The sequence below is a fragment of the Mobula hypostoma genome, chromosome 3 (assembly GCF_963921235.1).
Source record: "Mobula hypostoma chromosome 3, sMobHyp1.1, whole genome shotgun sequence".
In the NCBI taxonomy this organism is placed as follows: Eukaryota; Metazoa; Chordata; class Chondrichthyes; order Myliobatiformes; family Myliobatidae; genus Mobula; species Mobula hypostoma.
Genome location: NC_086099.1, coordinates 134,702,653 through 134,718,558, shown reverse-complemented (window position 1 = coordinate 134,718,558; position 15,906 = coordinate 134,702,653). Strand labels below are relative to the sequence as shown.

The following is a 15,906-nucleotide window of genomic DNA, read 5'->3' as shown; positions in this document are numbered from 1 at the left end:
ATTACTTCTGGCCATTCAGCTCTAATCTTAAATTCTCTTAGCAGACTTCACTTCTTTCAAATACTCTTAATTTTCTCTTCATATGAGCATATTAAAGATTTACTTTCTGATTTTATTCTCATCATCTATTATGCAAACATTAATCTTTCCCTCAACTCTGGACATCTTAAACAAAGTTGTACAGACGACCTATGCATTATAGCCAGTTGTTCTATGGAATTTCACCCATTCAGATTGGCAGATATAATATAGTTTAGGGGAGTGTGTGGTCATGCACCTTGCTAGAAGGAATAACGATGTTGACTGCTTTCTAAATGGGGAGAGAATTCAGAAATCAGAGGTGCAAAAAGGCATTGTAGTCCGCGTGCAAGATTCCCAAAAGGTTAATTTGCTGGTTGAGTCAGTAGTATGAAAGACAGATGCAAAGTTAGCATTTATTTTGGGAAGACAAACATAAAAGCAAGGATGTAATGCTGAGGGTTTACGTCATTGGTTAGAGGACATTTGGATATCATGAGGAATTTGGGGCCCCATATGTGAAAAAAGATATGCTTGTGTTGGAGAGTGTCCAGAAGAGGTTTACGAGATGACAGGGATGATGGGGTTAATCTTGTATTTGGAGCTATAATGTTGTGGCCATTATAGAGACTTGGATGGCTCAGGGGCAAGAATAGCTACTTGGAGTGCCAGGCTTTAGATGTTTCAGAAAGGACAGGGAGCGGGGCAAAAGAAGTGGGGGCGTGGCACTAGAAAAGGAGGAAGTCATGGAGGGATTGTCTACTGAGTCTCTGGGTGGAAGTAAAGAACAGGAAGAGGTCAAAACTATACTGCGTGTTTTTTATAGACCACCGAATAGTAACAGGGACATCGAGGAGCAGATAGGGAGACAGATTCTGGAACGGTGCAGTAATAACAGTGTTGTCGTGATGGGTGATTTTAATTTCCCCAATATTGATTGGCATCTCTGTAGGTCAAGGAGATTAGATGGGGTTGAGTTTGTTAAGTGTGTTCAGGAAAGTTCCCTGACACAATATGTAGATAAGCCTACATTAGGAGAGGCTGTTCTTGATCTGGTATTGGGAAATAAACTTGGTCAGGTGTCAGTTCTCTCAGTGGGAGAGTATTTTGGAGATGGTGATCACAGTTCTATCCCTTTACCATAGCATTGGAGAGGGATAGGAACAGACAAGTTAGGAAAGCCTTTAATTGGAGTAAGGAGAAATATGAAGCTATCAGGCAAGAACTTGGAAGCATAAATTGGCAAAAGATGTTCTCAGGGAAATGTATGACAGAAATGTGGCAAATGTTCAGGGGATATTTGCATGGCGTTCTGCACAGGTACGTTCCAGTGAGACAGGGAAAGGATGGCAGGGTACAGGAACCATGGTGTACAAAGGCAGTTGAAAATCTAGTCAAGAAGAAAAGAAAAGCTTACGAAAGGCTCAAAAAACTAGGTAGTGATAGAGATCTAGAAGATTATAAGGCTAGCAGGAAGGAGCTTAAGAATAAAATTAGGAGAGCCTGAAGGGGCCATGAGAAGGCCTTGGCAAGCAGGATTAAGGAAAACAAAACCCCAAAGCTTTCTACAACTATGTGAAGAGCAAGAGGATAAGATGTGAGAGAATAGGACCAATCAAGTGTGACAGTGGAAAAGTGTGTGTGAAGCTGGAAGAGATAGTGCAAGTGCAGGTACTTAATGAATACTTTGCTTCAGTATTCACTACGGAAGAGGAACTTGGTGATTGGAGGATTACAGTGGATTGAAAAACTTGAGCATATAGACATTAAAAAACGAGGATGTTGCTGGAGCTTTTGGAAAGCATCAGGTTGGATAAGTCACCAGGATCAGACAAGCTCTACCCCAGGCTACTGTGGGAAACGAGGGAGATTGCTGAGCCTCTGGCAATGATCTTTGCATCATCAGTGGGGATGGGAGAGGTTCCAGAGGATTGAAGGGTTGCAGATGTTGTTCCCTTATTCAAGAAAGGGAGTAGAGATAGCGCAGGAAATTATAGACCAGTGAGCCTTACTTCAGTGGCTGGTAAGTTGATGGAAAAGATCCTGAGAGGCAGGATTTATAAACATTTGGAGAGCCATAATATGATTAGGAAGAGTCAGCATGGCTTTGTCAAAGGCAGGTCGTGCCTGACTGAATTTTTTGAGGATGTGACTAAACACATTGATGAAGGTAGAGCCGTAGATGTAGTATATATGGATTTCAGCAAGGCATTTGATGAAGTACCCTGTGCAAGGCTTATTGAGAAAGTAAGAAGGCATGGGATCCAAGGGGGCCTTACTTGTGGATCCAGAACTGGCTTGTACACAGAAGGTAGTTGTAGATGGGTATATTCTGCATGGAGGTTAGTGACTAATGGTGTGCTTTTAGGGATCTGTTCTGGGACCCCTGCTCTTCGTGATTTTTATAAATGTCCTGGTTGAGGAAGTGGAAGGATGGGTTAGGAAATTTGCTGATGACATAAAGGTTGGGGGAAGTTGTGGATAGTGTGGAGGGTGGTCGGAGGTTACAGCAGGACATTGATAGAATGCAAAACTGGGCTGAGAAGTGGCAGATGGAGTTCAACCCAGATAAGTGTGAGGTGGTTCATTTTGGTAGGTCAAATATGATGACAGAATATAGTATTAATGGCAGTGTGAAGGATCAGAGGGATCTTGGAGTCAAAGTCCATAGGACTCTCAAAGCTGCTGTGCAGGTTGACTCTGTGGTTAAGAAGGCATACGGTGTATTGGACTTTATCAACTGTGGGATTGAGTTCAAGAGCCAAGAGGTAATGTTAAAGCTGTATAGGACCCTGGTCAGACCCCACTTGGAGTACTGTGCTCAGTTCTGGTCACCTCACTACTGGAAGGATGTGGAAAATGTAGCAAGGGTGCTGAGAAGATTTACAAGGATGTTGCCTGGATTGCGGAGCATGCCTTATGAGAGTAGGTTGAGTGAACTTGGCCTTTTCTCCTCGGAGTGACGGAGGATGAGAGCTGACCTGATAGAGCTATATAAGATGATGAGAGGCATTGATCGTGTGGATAGTCAGAGGCTATTTCCCAGGGCTGAAATGGATAACATGAGAGGGCACAGTTTTAAGGTGCTTGGAAGTGGGTACAGAGAAGATGTCAGAGGTAAGTTTTTTACGTAGACAGTGGTGAGTGTGTGGAATGGGCTGCCAGCAACGGTGGTGGAGGTGGATACAATAGAGATTTGTCAGTATGATGTTGTAGACATCACTGAGTTGTGGCTGAAAGAAGGCCATAGTTGTGAGCTAAACATCAAAAGGTAGACTTTGTATCAAGAAGACAGGCAGGAACCCCTTGGTGGTGGTGTGGCTCTGTTGGTAAGAGATGGAATTACATCTTTAGAAAGAGGTGACATAGGGTCAGACAGAAAATGTTGAATCTTTGTGGGTGGAGTTAAGAAACAGCAAAGTTTTAAAAAAACATTGTGGGCATCATATTTAGGCCTCCAAATAGTAGCCAAGATGTGTGGTTGGGATTGCAAAGGGGACTGGAAAAAGCATGTAATAAGGGTAATGACACAATTGTAATGGATGGGAAAATCAGGTTGGTGTCGGATCACAAGAGAGCGAATTTGTTGAATGCCTATGAGATGGCTTTTAGAGCAGCTTGTGCTTGAGCCTACTCGGGGAAAGGCTATCTTAGATTGGGTATAGTGTAATAACCTAGATCATCTTAGGGAGTTTAATGTAAAGGAACCCTTAGGAGGCAATAATAATAATATGATCGAACTTATACTGCTGTTTGAGAGGTAGAAGCATATCTCACAGGTATCAATATCGCAATGGAATAAAGGGAATTACAGAGGCGTGAGAGAAGAACTTTCCCAGGTGGATTGGAGCAAGATACTGGCGGGAATGACGGCAGAGCAGAGATGACTGAAGTTTCTGGGATTAGTTCACAAGGCTCAGGGTAGGTATGCCCCACAGAGGACAAAGTTCTCAAATGGCAGGGGTAGCATTCAGTGGCTGATAAAGGAAGTTAAGGATTGCATAGAAGCCAAGGAAAGGGCATATAAAGTAGCAAAGGTAAGTGGGAAGTTGGATGATTGGGAAGCTTTTAAAATCCAACGAAAGGCACTAAAAAAGCTATAAGAAGGGAAAAGATTAAATATGATGGCAGACTAGCCTTTAATATAAAGTAGGATGTCTGTGGTGGCCAGTGCTATCATGTTTGCTGTTGTGTGCTGAGGCAGCAGGCTGAGGGTAGCAGACACCAACAGAATCAACAAACTCATTCATAAGGCCGGTGATGTTGTGGGGATGGAACTGGACTCTCTGACGGTGGTGTCTGAAAAGAGGATGCTTTCCAAGTTGCATGCCATCTTGGACAATATCTCCCATCCACTACATAATGTACTGGTTGGGCACAGGAGTACATTCAGCTAGAGGCTCATTCTACCGAGATGCAACACAGAGCGTCATAGGAAGTCATTCCTGCCTGTGGCCATCAAACTTTACAACTCCTCCCTTGGAGGGTCAGACACCCTGAGCCAATAGGCTGGTCCTGGACTTATTTCCTGGCATAATTTACTATTTAATTATTTATGGTTTTATTACTATTTATTTATGGTGTAACTGTAACGAAACCCAATTTCCCTCGGGATCAATAAAGTATAACTATGACTATAGGATACCAAAAGTTTATTCAGTTATATTAAGAGTAAAAAGGGGGTGAGAGTTGATATTGGACCACTGGAAAATGATGCTGGATAGGTAGTATTGGGGGACAAAGAAAGGGCAGATGAACTTAATGGGTACTTTGCATCTATCTTCACTGTGGAAGACACTAGCAGTGTGCCAGAGGTCCGTGAGTGCCAGGGAACAGGAATGTACCATTGCTATTACAAAGGAAAATGTGTCAGGCAAACTCAATGCTCTTAAGTTGGATAAGTCACCTAGACCAAATGAACTACATCCCAGAGTCCTGAGAGAGGTTGCTGAAGAGATCGGTCATGATCTTTTAAGAATCACTTGATTCTGGCATGGTCCCAGAGGACTAGAAGATTTCAAACACCATTTCCCCCTTTAAGAAGGGAGGATGGCAGATGAAAGGAAATTGAAGCCCAGTTAACCTAACCTCAGTGTTTGGGGAAAGTGTTGGAGTCTATTATTAAGGATAAGGTTTCAAGGTACTGGGAGACTAATGATAGAATAAGTCAAAGTCAGCCTGGTTTCTGTAAAGGGAAATTTTGCCTGGCAAACCTGTTAAGAGTTCTTCAAGGAAGTAACAAGCATGGTGGACAAAGGAGAGGCAGTGGATGTCACCTACTTGGATTTTCAGAAGATGTTTGATAAGGTACCACATATGAGGCTGCTTAACAAGATAAAATCCTATGGTGTTACAGGAAAGATAGCGGAATGCCTGACAAGCAGGAGGCAGCGAGTGGGAATCAAAGGGCCTTTTCTGGTTGGCTGCCAGGGACTGGTGGTGTTCCTCAGGGGCAGTATAGGGACCACTGCTTTTCACATTGCTTGTCAGTGATTTAGATAATGGAATTGTTGGCTTTGTGGCAAAGTTTGCAGATGATACGAAGATAGGTGGAGGAGTAGGTAGTGCTGAGGAAGTAATGTGATTCAGCAGGACTTAGACAAAGTGGAAGAATGGGTAGAAAAGTGGCAGATGGAATACTGTGTTGGGAAATGCGTGATAATGCATTTTGGTAAAAGGAACAATAGTGCACACTATTAACTAAATGGGGAGAAGGTTCAAACATCGGAGGTACAGAGGGACTTGGGAGTCCTTGTGCAAGACTCCTAGAAGGTTAATTTACAGGTTGAGTCTATGGTAAAGACGGCAAATGCAATGTTGGCATTTATTTCAAGGGGAATAAAATGTAAAAGCAAGTAGATAATGCTGACCTTTGATAAGACACTAGTCAGGCCGCACTTAGTGTGTTGTCAACAGTTTTAGGCCCCATATCTCAGAAAGGGCATGTTGTCGTTGGAGAGAACCCTGAGGGGGTTCCCAAGAATGATTCTGGGAATAAAGGGATTAACATATGAGGAGTGTTTGGCAAATTTAGGCCTGTAATCACTGGAATTTAGAAGAATGTGTTGGAATCTCGTTGAAACTTACTGAATGCTGAAAGGACTAGATAGGGCGAATGTGGTGAGAATATTTCCTATGGTGGGGGTATCCAGAACTAGAAGGCACAGCCTCAAATCTGAGGGGTAACTCTTTAGAACAGAGGTAAGGAGGATTCTTTTAGCCAGAGAGTAGTAAATCTGTGGAATGCTCTGCCACAGACTGCAGTGGAAGCCAAGTCTGTGTGTATGTTTAAGGCCGAAGTTGATCGTTTCCTGATAGGTCAGTACATCAAAGGATATGGTGAAAAGGTAGGTGTTTGGGGTTGAGTGGGATCTGGGATCAGCCATGATGGAATGGTGGAGTAGACTCGATGGGCTGAATGGCCTAATTCTGCTCCTATGTCTTGGGGGTCTTATTTGTGTAAATACTTAGTAGCTATTTCTATTTAGGATGCACATTTTCATGCAGGTGTAGAAGTGATGTATTTTAAATTCTTGACGTCCAATATTTAATTATTCTTTCTAAGTAAAGCAATTTTAGATAATAAAATATGCAAAAATTCCAGAAGCATATAATATGACTGATCAATAATTGGGAAAAGATACAAGTACTATTAATACTGGATTTGTTCTCATTTTTCATTTTATTTAATAGTCCGTACATTGTTTTACTCTTGGGTTTTCCGATTATTAACTTGACTTTGTTGTTTATACTCAGGTGTTGAGCAAATAACCTAGGTCAATTCACCACTAAGCAATGGCTGCATTTTCCAGAGATAGTCTATCAATAAGATATTGAGCAGCATCTCTATTCACCTGCTTAGATAGGTGCAAATGCCCATAAAGTACTTTTTTAACATGACACATTTTGCAAAACTTCAAATGAGATGCTTCTCTTCAAAAACAGCCAAGTTGGAATTTTAATTATCTGTTTTTAAAATCCTTTCTATGCAATAATCTGAGTTTTGCCAAAGTGTTTCGTCTGTATTGTCATTTAGTATTGAGCACAATATCTGGCATTACAGTCAGTGGCCATTTTATTAGGTACAGGAAATATACCTAACAAAGTGCTCACAGGAGTGGAACCTCATGTGGACTTCTACTGCTGTAGCCCATCCACTCTTAGATTCAATGTGTTGCGCATTTGGAGATGTTCTGCTGTACATCACTGTCATAATGCGTGGCTATTTGAGTTACTGTCACTTTCTCGTCAGCGTGAGCCAGTCTCACCACAGTCAGACCTCCTTCATTAACAAGTAATTTCTGTCCACAGAAATGCTGCTCACTGAATGTTTTTGTTTTTCGCACTATTCTCTGTAAAGTCTAGAGCCTGTTATGCATGAAAATCCCAGGTGTTTAGCAGTTTCTGAGATATTCAAACTACCCCATCTGGCACCGACAGTTATTCAATAGTCACATTGCATCTCTGTTCAGAAGTTTTGGCCTGAACAACAACTGAACTGCTTGACCAAATCTGCATGCTGTTATGCATTGAATTGCTGCCACATGAGCAGGCATACAGGAGTACCTAATAAAGTGGCCACTGAATGTACTTCTGCTCATTGGCCCATTTGCAAAGAAATTCCTTTACTTCTTTCTGTCTTTCTTTCTTTTTCAATCTTTTTATTAATTTCATAAAATGAAAACATAACAAAGCAAAAATACAAGTAGTAGAAGATACATTGTTACACTTAAAATGAGTAAGTGTAAAACCATATAGTATAAACTGACGAAGCTCCCAATCGTGTAGAATAACAATGAATAATACAAAGCAAAAAAAACTGAAGAAAAATCATGAAAAAGAAAAAAAAATAGAGAAAAAACAAACCCCATCCCAAAAAACACTAAACTAAACAGAATTAGTGAACTAAACTAAAAGACTTGGGCAATACTAACAACTTAAAAATGGGAAAGAAGAAAACCTTAGTGTCGACGACTCCATTCCTCTCAACCAACAGTACAGAGAAATAAAACAAGTTTGGAAATAGTCAAATTACATCAAATGAAAATGCTGAATGAATGGCCTCCCAAGTTTTTTCAAATCTAATAGAAGGGTCATAAACCGCACTTCTAATTTTTTCCAAATTCGAACATACCATAGTTTGTGAAAACCAATGAAATACAGTAGGGGGGTTAATCTCTTTCCAATTCAGCAAAATGGATCTTCTAGCCATTAGAGTAAGAAATGCAATCATCCTACGTGCTGAAGAGGTGAAATAATTTGAATCTATCATTGGTAATCCAAAAATAGCAGTAATTGGATGAGGTTGTAAGTCTATATTCAAAACCGTGGAAATAATGTCAAAAATATCTTTCCAATATTTTTCTGTCTTAAAAAGCACTGTCCTTTCTCTTTGGGCAATCAAATGATTTGTTGTACTCTCTGAAGGAGGTAACTAAATTACTTGAATTATAGTTACCAATGCATATTTGTTTGTAATATACAGTATTTTCTTTCAACCACCCATTCCAAATACCCACTTTTTATAGTATATGTATTGTGAGAATGTGGGAATCATTCATGGTAATTTGCTGTTGATACTGTCAGTCAGTAATGATAATCTTGCCTTTAAATTGCTTAAGATTCAAAATGACAATGTAGCATTTAATTTGTGAAAAAATGTTGCTTTGATTTGATCCCATATACCTTGCCCTAGAATGATGTGTTAGTTTTGGATTATCTTAGATATTTGTGCTTCATAATCAGTGTATCTGACTGTGACTTGTCGATGGAGGTTAACAGAGCCCAGCAGACTGAGAGAAGCGTGAGCTGCATAAGAGGGAGAGATAGATGAGAGTGAGGATTATAAAGGTTCTCTCAGGTCAGATTGCAATTCTATATCCAATCTGATTTCTAGCACAGATGCTCATAGCTGTTCTCGATATTACTTAATTTGGACAAAGTGTGAAAATAGGAAGTCCTAGGAAAGAAGCCTTACTTTTATATTTCCATACATTCTTGGTGTATGTCTCATGAAACTATCGTTTATTCAGGTGAAAATGGACTTCCAATGCCCATGAGCCATTATAGTCCCGAGCAGCTTCCCCCAGAAAAGTCGCCTTTTTTGGAAAGAAACTTTGTATGCAGGTTAAGATGTCTCCTGGATAATTCCTCTGGATTTCTGGTAAAGTTATCTTTTGACATTGTGCATTTTCTTTTTTATCTTGCAGTTTTCATGTGAAGTTATTTAACAATAACTATTTACTAAGTAGCCTTGTTTTACCAATGCTATCATCTCATGAACTGTATTGGTTAGAATTATAAAATCCTAAGGGATTTTCACATAAGATACAAATTATTCAATAAAAATAAATGATCTTTTCTCAAATGTTAAAGTATCTTGAGCAAGGAGGAGTTGGGCAACACCTGTTTAAAAAAAAGGTATAAAAACAGTTTCTGGTTATTTGACTTGATCTTTAAACACTTCATGTGCAGTGAGACTTCTCTGTAGAGAAGGACAAAATTCGCTCCAAAAAGTTGGTTTGTGATCCTTTACTCAAAATTCCATGTATTATATTAATTATTATTAATCATTGAAATGAACATTCCCTTGGATTTTCAGCTGCTGTTGGAGATTATTAACAAAATTTAAAATTGAAACCTTTGTGTTATTTTTCTTGCCTCGTTTCTCTTCACCCCTTCTCCACTCTCATTCTCCTCACCCAACTCTGTGTCCATTAAGTCAATAATCCCTTCCCTCTCTTCATTTGTATGCCTGCGCCAGAATTCTGCAACTCTATTCACAGTTCTTACTCAATAGTTGTGCAGTTAACTTCAATATTTTTCTGCCCTATTGATTAAGGAGATCCTATACAGGAAGCCTTTTTTCCTTCACTGCCCTGATGTATGCTTGTTCTGAAGGTTCAAGGCCAGGTAGAAGTGTATAGTTGATGTTAAACACCAGATTCTGCAGATGCTGGAAAGCCAGAATAACACACACAAAATGCTGGAGGAACTGTGCCCACCAGGCAGCATCTATATAGAGGAATAAATAATTATCATCTGAGGATGAGACCCTTCATCAGGACTGGAAAGGTAAGGGGAGGAAGCCAGAATAAGAAGGTGGGGGGTAGGGAAGAAATACAAACTTGAAGGTGATAGGTGAAGCCAGGTGTGTAGGGGAAGGGGAGGATGAAGTGAGAAGCTGGGAGGTGATAGGTGGAAAAAATATAGGGCTGAAGAAGAAGGAATCTGATAGGAGAGTGGGCTATGGGTGAAAGAGAAGGAGGAGGGTCCATGGGGTGATGATAGGCAGGTGAGGAGAACAGAAGAGGTAAGAGGTGAGCCAGAGTTGGGAATGGAAGAAGGGGGAGGGGTGAAATTTACTGGAAGTTAGAGAAATTGATGTTCATGCCGTCAGATTGAATGGAATACGAGGTGTTGCTCCTCCAACCTGAGAGTGGCCTTATTGTGGCAGTAGAGGAGGCTGTGGACCAACATGTTAGAATGAGAATGTGAATTGCAGTTAAAATGTCACCAGGAAGTCCTGCTTGTTCCGGATGGAGTGAAGGTGCCCAATTTATGTCGCGTCTCACTGATATAGAGGAAGTCATATCAGGAGTACCAGATATATCAGACATCATCGACGTTATAAAGTTGCTCGTGGATCAAGTTATAGTCTAATACATATAATTCCAGATAAAATCCATGTGAAAGTTGCAGTTTGTTAAAAGGGTGGATTTCTAGAATGGAAATACTTGCAGAAGTTATTTTGGTTAAACCATTTATTCCTGATTTTAAAAAAAGCTTCACTAATTACTTTGGAGGAATAATTCTCCAAGATGTGGTGCAAACATGGAACTTATAGTAAAACAACACCTCATGCAATTAACAAGCTGCTTGAGGAACTCATTGGTTCAAGCAGCATCTGTAGTGGGAAATAAATTTTTGACGTTTTGGCTCAAAGTCTTATCAGAACTGAGAGCTGACAGGAAAGATGCCCATTATTTACTGGAGGAGTGGAGTGGTAAGTAGGAGCTTAAGGAGATTGTTGTGACTGAGGAAGGGTGAAACATGGTGGGCAATATATGATAGAAAGGCCTCTTTTTTGTCTGCCTCTGTCCATCCGTCCAAAAACTTCGAGCTTCCAACCAGCCTCTCCGATACAGCCTCCCGAGCGCCATCCTCTGCCGAGCGCCTTCGACCTCTCCCCGGCCACTGAAGCACGCAAAGCCGAGGATTTCGGGGCCTTCAGCTCTGGAGATTCCGGTTACCACACAGTAGCAGCGGCAGCAAAGCGGGCATTTCAGAAGTTTTCCAGATGTTCCTCCGTACTGTCACGTCTGTCTCCATCAAGTCAGAATTGTGCACGGTCCCCTACTTGACAGATACAAGATGTCATTCACCAGAGAGGCCGCGCACGCTGCCGTTGTGCCGCCATCTTCTCCCCCCTCCCGGGAGGATTTGCCTTATTTGTTCCTGCAGATTGAATTCCATTTGCTCTTTTTGTACCTATCTGAGTATCTTCTTTTGACCTTTCTCCTTTGCTATTTCCCAGTTAAACAATTTTAATGCAGTTTTAATTCCATTTGCCTAGATATGGCTTCCACAACCAGTCTGTCCTGGAGATCCTTGACAATGTTAACTAGAATATATGCAGGCTATATTAAAGTTGTTGCCTGACCAGCTGAGTAGTTCCAGTATTTTCTGCTTTTACTTCAGATTTCAAACATTTGCAGAATTTGCTTTTATATTACCCTCATCAGCACACTATTTTATATAAAATACTAATGAAGTTGGCTGCACATTCTCCCAAGTCAGTTCTGACTTCTGTGATTAACATGTACTTCCCTAAAAACTAATTAATGCCAATAATCATGCTCTCATCATCAGTGTCAGTTAGACTTGCCAGTGGTTAAATACTGTACATTGATACCTTTTCCCCTTTATTAAACTTCACATCTAACCAAAGAGGATTACAAATTGATAACCAGAACTGCACTTATTGGAGCTTTGTGTTTGCATATTTATACTTGTGTAGCTCTGCTTTCTGATGCACAGTGTTGAATTTATTTAAAAGGTGTTTGCAGCTATTGTAAAATTGAAAATTAAGGAATGCTTTTAAATCTATAAATGCCTTCACTATGGATTAAAAATCTGTTTTGGTATGAGCAATATGGGCAAATATTGAGGATTCCCAGATCCCTTTACTATAATTCATGCCATCATGTAAAGAAATTCATTTTTATTTTTCTTGTAAAACAATTTTATCAAATTCTTCAGTTATGGCAAAGCCTTTGTCCTTTTTTTCTACTAATTTGCTTTTAACTGTTATAACCTGGATTAGAAGTATTGCACCAACTAATTTCTAACTCTTTCCTTCTAGGCTATGAATTTTCAAGGTAGACTCAAGTTTCTTTATGAACAGAATATGAAGGGAAAAGATGGCTCAATTATCCCCCCACAGTTGGCCTTGTTTGCAATAGCAACCCCTCTGCAGCCTCCATCCATTTTGGAGATCCGAACCAAAAATTTAATTTTCAGGACTAAACACAAATTAGACTTCACACCAATGGGCTGTGATGTTAAGTAAGTAGAAAATATTTACTATGAAATAAAGTTCAATTTATAATTATTAAAACCTTACACATTTGCGTTGTTTGCTTTAATTTGTCGATACTTTTTGAATGGCAGAAATTATTCAATATGTCAGGTCCTTAGAATACCAAGTAACTTATCATGTAATTAAACATAGATGAATAAGCAGCAATTAAATTTTGAAAACAAGTTAAAAGTGAGGTAGCATTTTGCTAAGTCACAATGGAGGTACAGATTAGAAATGTTGATCAGATGAGTTTATGTGGCAATAAAAATGTTACACCCCTTAGTAACTCCATTCAAATATTAAGTAATACAACATCCCTATCAGGATGTCAAATGGTGAGTAAATTCATAACTATATATTAAGTACTCTGCACAGTTTGGAGAACATCCAGCTTATGCAAATTTAGTGTTATTTTCTTAGTATTGTATAATCCACAATCTAATAATTCTGAGGTGTATGAGCCACAGATATTACAGAAAGGACAAATGAATACTAATTATATAGCCTGTAGATGCGAGGTGTAAAAGCACAGAATATTCAACTCTCTACTGCCTGTTATGCCACTGACGATTTGGGCAGCAATGAAGGTCCTCCGTCTTTGGCAGTGTTCAGGGCTTCCTTCAGCATACAGTAGTTCAGTTTTCACTACTCTCAGTCATGCAAGTTCCATGTGAAGACTCAGGAATACCGTTGCACACAAATGTCGAAGGATTTTTCATTGCTGTTTCTGTAACAGTTTGTTTTACCAGTCAGCCTTGAATTAGTCATAGTCATACTTTATTGATCCTGGGGGAAATTGGTTTTCGTTACAGTTGCACCATAAATAATAAATATTAATAAAAAACTGTAAATAGTTAAATAGTAATATGTAAGTTATACCAGTAAATTATGAAATAAGTCCGGGACCAGCCTATTGGCTCAGGTTGTCTGACCCTCCAAGGGAGGAGTTGTAAAGTTTGGTGGCAACAGGTAGGAATGACTTCCTATGACGCCCTGTGTTGCATCTCAGTGGAATGAGTCTCTGGCTGAATGTACTCCTGTGCCCACGCAGTACATTATGTAGTCGATGGGAGACGTTATCCAAGATGGCATGCAACTTAGACGGCATCCTCTTTTCAGACACCACCGTGAGAGAGTCCAGTTCCATCCCCACAACATCACTGGCCTTACGAATGAGTTTGCTGATTCTGTTGGTGTCTGCTACCCTCAGCCTGCTGCCCCAGCACACAACAGCAAACATGATAGCACTGGCCACCACAGACTCATAGAACATCCTCAGCATCGTTAAACCCTTGAACTTGGAGGACTGATGGACCGCTCTTTGTCTACCCTCTGTCCTTTGACCTGTTTGGCATGAGTGGCCCTACCAAGAGCCAAAGCACAAAGAAGAAACAAGAATGACATATGATACTTAATCAGCTTGTTAAGAAAGGCTTAGAGAGAATAATTAAGAATAGCATGGTTTTGAGGTATACAGGTGTATAGAAATGACATTTTCAGTGATTATAGGGATGAATAGTATAGATTTAAAAGAGTTATTCAAAATAATCATCGTGACAAAGAGGAAACATGTCAAAATATAATAAGTTAAATAACAATATATGATTTTTTGGCATATCTTTGGGATGGGCAGCTAACTTGCATCAATCCATGAAATGATGTGATAGACTGCTGATGTAAATGGATATTGAGATGTATCAGAATGTGATTGCTAATAGAAGATAGGTTCTTGGGGCGGAGCCAAGGTCACCAAAAACATATTAACTGGTCTTTCATTTTAATTGCATTTTGGGAATAATGCTGAATAGAAATAAAGAGATGTTGGTGTTTCCCTAACAGAACTACTGTAGCAATATAAATTTTATTTAGACTGATGGAGTTGTACACCATAGAAACAAGTCCCTTCTCTCACCGTGTCTATGCTGACCATCATATCTATTTGTACTATTTCCACTTGCCTGGCTCATTCTGGTACCTGTCTCAATGCCACTTAAATGTTGCTGCTGTTCCTGCCTTCACCACCTCCTCGGGCAGTTCATTTCTAAATACAACCACACTTTGTGTGAAAAGTTTACCCTTCAGATTCCCTTTATAGCTATTCTCTCTCTCACTTTAAGCCTTTTGAGCTCTACTTTTAGATATGCCTAATATGGGAAACACATGCTGACTATCTATCCTATCTACACCTCTCATAATTTAATATGACTCTATTATGTCATTTTACAGCTTCCTTTTCTCCCAGGGAAATAAACATGTGTTTTTTTGTCACTTTTATATGACATGAAATTCTGAGGTTTTGCATAAACAATGCAGAGACATAAAATTACTACAGATTACAAAATAAATAAGTTAGTGTAAGAAAAATAATGAACTGTTCAGAAATCTGAAGGCAGAGGGGAAGAAGACATACCCTGTCAACCAATATTTTCTAGTATCTCTTAACATTCCAAAACAGGCAATATCCTTGTTAATCTTTTCTGTTCCCTCTTTGCCATAAAAACATCTTTCCTGTGGTGTAACAACCATGACTACAAACAAAGTTCCAGCTGCAGCCTAACCAACATTTTGTACAATTGTAACATGACCATCCAATTCTTATATTAAATGCTTCAGCCTGTGAAGGCCGGCAAACAATAAGCCTTCCTCGGCACACTGTTTGCTTGTGTTACTTCTTTCAGGCTAGCTCACCCTGAATCCCAAGTACTCAAATCTTCCATACTAACCTACGACGCAGGACTTTATCAAAAGCTTTGCGGAAGTCCACGTAGGTGACATCTACTGTCCTGTCCCCCTCGATTCTCTTGGTCACCTCATCAAAAATTCAAGTTTCTTATGGACAAAGTTATGCTGTCTCTAATCAGTCCTTTCCAAATGCACATAAAACATGTCCCTCAGAATCCCTTCAAATAACTTTCCTACCATGAATGTAAGCTCACTGGCTTATCCAAGCTCCCCTTGCTCGAGTAAAGGTTCAATATCGCTTATCCTCTAGTCGTCTGATACCTCAGATGTGACTCAATTTATTTTTCTTCATCGCTGACCCATATTTTGCTGAATGTGGCTCACTGCCAGCACTCATCACTGAACTTCATCGTCAGGCACTTAATTGATCTACACTTACTGAAGTGATCTTGCTGGGTGAGACTATCTTGCAGCCAAGAGCAAAGCAGCAGAGCTTCTATTGGACTGACTGAGATATGAGTGCAGGGCAGGATAAACTCATCTTTATTTAAAAAAAAACGTTGATTATGGCAAGGCCAAACTCGTTAACTTTGTCATCTGTCATGAATTTCAATGTGTTTGTA

The 15,906-nt window shown here is 39.9% G+C and overlaps 1 protein-coding gene across 1 annotated transcript in view; it reads left to right on the top strand.

Moving 5' to 3' along the window:
- The window catches only part of LOC134344263 (aryl hydrocarbon receptor-like), a 211,695-nt gene that overhangs the window by 160,711 nt on the left and 35,078 nt on the right, over positions 1–15,906 (top strand). The window contains exons 6-7 of the mRNA XM_063043763.1: positions 9,051–9,181; positions 12,383–12,585. Of these exons, the coding sequence (XP_062899833.1) occupies positions 9,051–9,181; positions 12,383–12,585 (334 nt within the window). The remainder of the gene's footprint in view (positions 1–9,050; positions 9,182–12,382; positions 12,586–15,906) is intronic.